The 7,771-nt window shown below is 60.3% G+C and overlaps 1 protein-coding gene and 2 non-coding genes across 3 annotated transcripts; all 3 read right to left on the reverse strand.

Moving 5' to 3' along the window:
• Nucleotides 1–4,817: 4,817 nt before the first annotated feature.
• RPS11 (ribosomal protein S11) lies at nucleotides 4,818–7,169 on the reverse strand. Its single transcript, XM_032101318.1, has 5 exons — nucleotides 7,063–7,169; nucleotides 6,187–6,318; nucleotides 5,899–5,974; nucleotides 5,347–5,476; nucleotides 4,818–4,991 (listed from the first exon to the last, which is right to left on the reverse strand). Exons 1-5 carry the CDS (start codon nucleotides 7,075–7,077, stop codon nucleotides 4,868–4,870), a joined length of 477 nt encoding a protein of 158 aa, XP_031957209.1. The 5' UTR covers nucleotides 7,078–7,169; the 3' UTR covers nucleotides 4,818–4,867.
• On the reverse strand, nucleotides 5,110–5,199 carry LOC116440481. Its single transcript, XR_004238634.1, has one exon. It is a non-coding gene; the product is annotated as a small nucleolar RNA SNORD35 (small nucleolar RNA).
• On the reverse strand, nucleotides 5,726–5,810 carry LOC116440482. The gene has a single exon (XR_004238635.1). It is a non-coding gene; the product is annotated as a small nucleolar RNA SNORD35 (small nucleolar RNA).
• Nucleotides 7,170–7,771: the final 602 nt, after the last annotated feature.

Here is a 7,771-nt window from a genome sequence, read left to right on the forward strand (position 1 = left end):
ATGACCACGGGTTTAGGAGCCAAAGCGTGGGACGGAGTATCCTGAAGTGGCTGTTGAACACAGACTAGAGCATCACTCACCAGAGGGGCAGGAAGGGAGCGAACCGGGGCCGTGTGCGTCAGCAGCGCGGTGCTGGGGCCGGGGACTGGGATGAGGTGGCAGCAGTGGCCTTCAGTGAGAGCACGGGGGAAGGACTCCCAGGAACTCAACAAAGGAGCGGTGGCCACGAGGATGCTGATACCAAGAAAGCCGCAGAGCGAGGCGGGAGCTGCCACGCTGTGCCAGCAGCGCAGCACGTCCCCGCGGTTGCAGATCCACGGATTAAATTGAGTTTGCAAATTAAATTCCTCAAGAAATAATGAAATATGCACAGGCTGGTGCTCCAACGTGGAGATTTCAGTGAGAACCCACAGCAGCAGCCACCCAGCCAGGAGGGACAGGGGGGCACCGGCAGGAATGGGGCTGGGGGTGCTCAGTGGCTCAAGAGAGCAGCAGCTCAGGAGCTCAGAACTGGAAACACAGCCTGGGTTTGGCCACCAGGAATCACAGAATCATTAAGATTGCAAAAGACCTCCCAGATCATCCAGTCCAACCTGTGCCCCATGCCCACCTTGTCCCCAGCCCAGAGCACTGAGTGCCACCTCCAGCCCTTCCTGGGACACCTCCAGGGATGGGCACTCCACACCTCCCTGGGCAGCCCCTGCCAAGGCCTGACCACCCTCTCAGTAAATAATTCTTTTCTAATACCTATTTTTTCCTAATATCTAATGTTTCCTAACACCTATTTTTTCCCAGAGCTGCTGCAGGGAAGCCACCCATGGAGAGTTGGGTTCTCAGTCCTGGAAGAAAGAATCCTCACTGGCAGGACAGAAATGCACCAGGATGTGGAGCTGGAAGGGGATGGCCAAGGCAGCTCCAACTTAGATGGCCAAAGGAGGGCAGAGGGGAGCCACCACAGCCAAACTGGGGCTGAGAGGAAAACATTGCTGCAGGTGCTTCCAAGAGAGGGAAATCCATGGAATCTCAGTGGGCAGATGCCAGGCAGGCTGAAAGCTTGGGCAAGCAACCGCCTCAGAGGGTCCAAATCATCCTCAGACCCTTCCTCAAACACTTCCAGAGCAGGGGTCACCCCAGAGACCTCAGGGGACAAGGGAGGGGTCCCAGCCAGAGGGGACCCATAGGGCAAATGTAGCCTGGAAAGAGCAGATGGGTGAATCCCAGCCCTTTTGGTTTTTCCCCAGCGCAGGAAGGACATGGATCTGTTGGAGCAAGTCCAGAGGAGGCCAAGGAGATGCTCCAAGGGCTGGAGCCCATCTGCTCTGGAGCCAGGCTGGGAGATCTGAGGGTGTACAGCTGGAGAGGAGAAGGCTCCAGGGAGAGCTCAGAGCCCCTTGCAGGGCCTAAAGGGGCTCCAGGAGAGCTGGAAAGGGACTGGGGACAAGGCATGGAGGGCCAGGAGCCAGGGAATGGCTTCCCAGTGCCAGAGGGCAGGGCTGGATGGGAGATTGGGCTGGAATTGTTCCCTGGGAGGGTGGACAGGCCCTGGCACAGGGTGCCCAGAGCAGCTGGGGCTGCCCCTGGATCCCTGGCAGTGTCCAAGGCCAGGCTGGACACTGGGGCTTGGAGCAGCCTGGGACAGTGGCAGGTGTCCCTGCCCATCGCAGGGGTTTGGAATGGGATGGGTTTTAAGTTCCCTTCCAGCCCCTGAGAAATTGGAATTGGGGAGCTCCACCTTGGAATCATGAGCCCCTTAGGTCCACAAATGTCTCTGCATTTGGGAACTTTGGATTGAAAATAAAGGTGCCATGGTCAGTCCAAGGGTGGTGAATTCCCACTTCATGGCATGAGCAGGGAGAGTACGAGGAGTCCCTTCAGCAGCTGGAGCAAGTGTAGTCAGAATAACTGAGCTGCCCGACAGGAGAATTCATTCCAAAATTTACCAACCTTGAGAGAGCTGGATGGGACTGATGAAGGGAACCCTCAGTTCACTGAATGCGGGGGTGGGCAGCATTTGTTCCATGCTGGCAAGTCAGGGTTGGCTGAGGGACACAGCCAGGGCCATGGAACAGCCACCAGCTCCTGGGGCCGTGGATCATGCCAGAACGGCTCTCCTGTGCCAGGCAGAAGCTCTCTGGAGCCATAGATCGTGCTGGGCTGGCTCTCCCATGCCAGGCAGAAGGTCTCCAGGGACATGGATTGTGCCAGGCTGGCTCATCTTGTGCCAGAGGATCCTCCTGCCCCCACAGCCCCAAACAACAGTTCCTGCCCTGGAGCAAAGAAGGAAAAGGACAAAGTGCCCCACTCCTGCCACTGGAAGGGGGTTGGTCCCTCAGCTCTGACACTGAAGCTTCTGTGATCTTTTGGCAGAAGGTAGAACCCAGCAACTGTGAAATGGGGGTCCCCAAGGGGACACAGATTGCTCCCCTCACCACTGCTGGACGCTGCTTCCCCAAAAAAACCCAAATCCAGCAACTCTGAACATGTCATGAGGGCTTAGGAGGGTTTAGGAAGGGATTAAGAAGGAAAGCTTTTAACATGAGCTGTCCCTGTGCCGGTTCTGCCAGGTGCAGCAGGGACATCACCGGGAGCCACAGCTCCCAGCAGGGTTCGGGGCGGGGGGAACATAGGCTACCCCCAGCTCAGACACCCTGGTAAAATCACAGTTTGGTGTTAAAAACAGGCTTTTGGGGATAATTCACAGGAGAGGCACATTAGCCAAATAAATCTGCTTATGGGAGTGAAGGAGGAGGACTAATCACTCTGGGATGAAGGTTTGGGATAATCTCCCAAGGAGCAAATAATTGGGCATTAAGGTGTGGGGGATGTAGGCTCCAAGCAGCCTGTGGATTGGTGCTGGCCCTGGGGGCTTCCATATGGGAACCGTGGAAGAAAACACCACAACCCTCGGTGCTGCAGGGCTCCCCTGGACTGGGCCCCGGCTCCACCTGGGAATGGGCATTGAAGCTTTGGGAAGTCACAGTCACACGCTGGCCCTGCCACAGGAGGTGTCCCAGAGACACCCAGCACCACGGGGAGCCTGAGACAGCTGTCCTGGGAATGGGAGGAGAGGCAGGACAGGGAGGATGAGGATGAGTCTCAGGAACATGAGACTGCACAGAGCAGCCTGAGCACCACTCACCCGGGTCTGACAGTCAGGTAAAGGTGTCCCCACTGCTGGAGTCAGGGCTCACTCCCAGCATCCCCAACACCACAGCCCAGAGACAAACCAGTGGCATCTGGCACCAGGAAGGGTCAGCCCAGGCCAGCCGAAGGCAGCATAAGCTGAGGGCACAGAAGCTGCCACAGGCCAGGGCACAGCCCTGCCACAGAAATCATTAATGTGGTTTTCAGAAGGCCCATGCTCCCAAATGCACCACTGCTGACAGATGGTGCAGCTGGAACACTGGAGGGCACATCCTGCAGCAGGACCCAACAACCCTCCTGGGACCCACTGCGATGCCATCCCAGCACTCAGGTCACCCAGGTGCAAGACACTCCTGCTGTCCACAGCTCCACCCCTATCCCGGACCGTCTGGGCTCGGGAAGGAGCTGGTTGCAGAGCTTGTCCTTCTTGTAGTCCTCTGCTGCGGGACACAGCCAGGGCTGGTGGCACCACCTCAGTCTGGGGGGTTTCGATGCTGGGATGGTTCACAGGGTGCAGTGCTGGCGGATTCAGCTCCCCCACTCAGGAGCTGGGGGTCTCACACAGGCACATGCCAGGGTCCCAAGGGAGTGGCTGATGGATGCCCCGTCCCGTGTCCTGTCCCTTTTCTCCTGCACCACGTGCTCCCTGTTAAGGCCCCTGACGGGAGGAGCTTCATGCCCAAGGCAATGACATCACCCGAGGCTGAAGTCGGGAAATGCTTCTTGAGACCGTGGTGACTCTGGTCGGGCACAAGGATCCGAGTGTCCCTGTGCATCCCTTCCAATTCAGGATGTTCCACACTCCTCAGGTAACTGGGGGATGAATCCCAGTGCACTCATGGCACCTGCTGGCACTGAACAGCAGAAAGACCCTCCCGACCCACCGGACACTCTCCTGCTTGTTGTCCCTGGATACCAGGTGCCATGTCCTCCGCTGCTCCCATTTCCAGTGCAAACATGCAACAGTCCCGTGGTTCTGGCAGCACCAAGAAGGAAGGTATGGATCCCACCGAGCCCCGAAAACTCAAAGTTACTGGCAATTGTGTGAATCCTCTTAACGGTGAGGTTTCTTCCAAGAGTCTGAGCATGAAGCATGGCTACAGCTCAACCCTGGAGCTCCAGCTCCAGCCCACAGCCAAAGGTGCGGGGCTCACCTGGAGCAGGTGGAGGCAGCCAGAGGTCAGGGAATCATGGAACAGTTTGGGTCGAGAGGGACCTTTACAGCTCATCCAGTTCCACCCCCCTGCATGGGCAGGGACACACACCTTCCACCAGACCAGGCTGCTCTAAGTCCCGTCCAACCTGCCCTTGGACACTTGGATGTGAAGGTGACACCACCAGGGCTGGCCTCAGATGCTGCCACCACTGCTGAACCACTCGTTCCTGAGAACAACCCTCAGGGCCACACTTGCCCCTGCCAGCACCAGGTGACTTCACGTTCTGAATTATTACCAAACCCATACCTAGCACCCGCTGCAGCGGCACTGTGAGGGGAGACACAGCCCGGAACAAACCAGCACTGAACTGGGACACAGCGGGGGTGACAGAGCAGGCAGAGTGTCCCCTTCTGCCCTGTGCCGTGACCTGTGCTCCCAGCACCACACAGCTGAGCCCGCACATCACCAGCGGTCCCCGTCTGCACTGCACACAACTCACTTCAGCTCACACACAGGTAATTCCACTTTCCCAACATTTATTCCTCCCACACCTCTCCCCACAGGTGTCAGAACTTCTGGAACTGTTTCTTGGTGCCTGCAGCCTTGGTCACCTTGAGCACGTTGAAGCGCACGGTCTTGCTGAGGGGGCGGCACTCGCCCACTGTCACGATGTCCCCAATCTGCACATCCCTGCAACGACACCCGGGGTCAGGGAGCTCCTTGGGCTTCACCTGTTCCTCACAATGCCGAGCCTGGCTGCTCTTCCTGGAGGGAACTCAAGGCTCCCACAGGTGGTGCCTGGAACCTGCCCCACGGTTCAGCACGTGCCAGTGGCATTGTCAGCAGCCCCTCACCTGGGGGACTCTGCAGACCATCGTGAGTTTGGACATCATAACCTGTGAGCAGGTTCCAGGTGAGCAGGAGCTATGAACCCACCCACGTCCCGCCCTCACCAGCCTGGGTGAGTTCAGCACTACACACAAGCAGCAGGAACAGGTGTGGGGACACCCCAGGCAGCCCAGCACAGCCAGGGACACACACGCACCTGAAGCAGGGGGACAGGTGCACAGACATGTTCTTGTGGCGCTTCTCGAAGCGGTTGTACTTGCGGATGTAGTGCAGGTAATCGCGGCGGATGACGATTGTGCGCTGCATCTTCATCTTGGTCACCACACCTGGACAGGGGGACACGACAGCTGAGACACAAGGGACTGGCAGGGATCAGTGTGGCGCCTGGTAGCAACATGCACCAATTCCAGGAATTTCTCCTCTTTTACTGTCCCTTCACTGCCAGGCCACAACCTCCCCCTTTCTGTCATAAACCCAATTATGGCTCTTTTTCAAGCCCTTCTAACGCACTTCCTAACGCTCCCATCCTACCCCCACAGCTGCCCTCCAGCACACCTGGACAGCACCTGGCCCTGTCACCTGCATCAGTAAAGCCATGTGGCAGTGTCGTCAGGCCCGTGGTGGGCTCAGCAGACCATCGTGAGATTGGCATCATTTGCGGCTCCAGGACCAAGGCAGGCTACCTCGGGGGGTTGGGCTGCCTGCCCCAGATCTCCCATGGGATTCCCTTGGGGATGTTCCAGCTCACCTGAGAGTATGCGGCCTCGGATGGAGACATTCCCGGTGAAGGGACACTTTTTGTCGATGTAGGTGCCCTCAATGGCCTGCAAGGACATGTGGATGCTAAGTGGGGAGATACAGCCCATGCACCACCAGAGCCCAGAGAACACTCGTACACACAGGAAATCATGGAACGGCTCACCAGAGACCTCGAGTCCAGGAAGCACTGCCAAGGCCACCACTAACCCTGTCCTGAAATGCCACATCCACATCAGGACCACCATGGCACCAGTCGCATACCCAGGCCCCCCCTCACCTCCTTGGGGGTCTTGAAGCCCAGCCCCACGTTGCGGTAGTAGCGGGGGAGCTTCTCCTTGCCGCCCTCGCCCAGCAGCACACGCTTCTTATTCTGGAAGATCGTCGGCTGCTTCTGGTAGGCACGTTCCGTCTGGGGTGGGACAGGATGGGGGGGTCAGCACGAGGTGCAGCACCGGGGGGAGACCCCGACAAAGGATCCTCAGCACCGAGAGCGAGCCCAGCCCTGCCCCGGGGCACCGAGACCCTCCCCCACCTTCCCTCCACAACCCCAGGCCCCAGGACCGCACACGACTCCGGAGCACCGAGATTCCCCCCCCCCGCCCCCGCTGGACCCTCTGCCCTCCCCCAAACCCTCGGTGCACCGAGACCCCGTCCCAAGCTCCGGGCACGGCTCTGCTCCCCCAGCCCAAACCTGTGGGGCACCGACATTCCGCCCCTGCCTTCGTCCTACCAACCCCGAGCCATGGGAGCCTCCCCGCAGCCAATAAAACCCCCGGGCACGGAGATTTCCACTGCCCCCAAAACCCCGGCGCGCCGAGAGCCGCCCCCTCCCCAAAATCCCGGCGAATCGAGACCACCCATCCCTCGCCGACACCGAGATTCCGGCCCCCCATTCGCTCCACCAACCGCGGAGAACGGGTCCCTCTCCCCCTCCCACACCCAGATCCCCGAGACTTCCCCTCGCAATCCCCCTCCACACCCTTCAGGCACCCACCGCCCCTCCCGCACGCCTCCCCCGCACCGCCTAACACCGCTGGGCCAGCATCCCCCTCTTGGGGGTCTGCCCGGCGGTGTCCCGGGGGTGTCCCGGGGGTGTGCCGGCGGTGTCCCGGGGGTGTCCCGGCGGTGTCCCCGAGCCCCGCGCAGCACCCACCTGCGTGTCCGCCATCTTGGCGCGCGCGGCCGGAAAGAGGCCGCGGAGCGCGCGGGGCGCGGGTTAACCCGGGGGAGGGAGCAGGGGCAGGAAGTGACGTCACGCGGCTGGCGTGACGGTGCGGGGCGGCGGCGGCGGCGGCGGCTCCCGGGGCGGGAGCGGCTCGGGAGGCCACCGAGTCCGACCTGTGCCCGGTGCCCACCTTGTCCCCAGCCCAGAGCACTGAGTGCCACCTCCAGCCCTTCCTGGGACACCTCCAGGGATGGGCACTCCACACCTCCCTGGGCAGCCCCTGCCAAGGCCTGAGCTCCCTTTCCATGGGGAAATTCCTGCTGCTGTCCGCCCTGAGCCTCCCCTGGCCCAGCCTGAGGCCGTTCCCTCTCCTCCTGTCCCTGTTCCCTGGGAACAGAGCCCGACCCCCCCGGCTGCCCCCTCCTGTCAGGGACTTGTGCAGAGCCACAAGGTCCCCCCTGAGCCTCCTTTGCTCCAGCCTGAGCCCCTTTCCCAGCTCCCTCAGCCGCTCCTGGGGCTCCAGCCCCTTCCCAGCTCCCTTCCCTGCCCTGGACACGCTCCAGCCCCTCAATGTCCTTCCTGAACTGAGGGACCCAGAACGGGACATAGCCCTCGAGGTGTGGCCTCAGCAGTCCCAGCACAGGGGAAAGCATCACTTCCTCAGTCTTGCCTCTGGCTGATACAGAGATGACCTCAT

This window comes from Corvus moneduloides, chromosome 2 (assembly GCF_009650955.1).
Source record: "Corvus moneduloides isolate bCorMon1 chromosome 2, bCorMon1.pri, whole genome shotgun sequence".
In the NCBI taxonomy this organism is placed as follows: domain Eukaryota; kingdom Metazoa; phylum Chordata; class Aves; order Passeriformes; family Corvidae; genus Corvus; species Corvus moneduloides.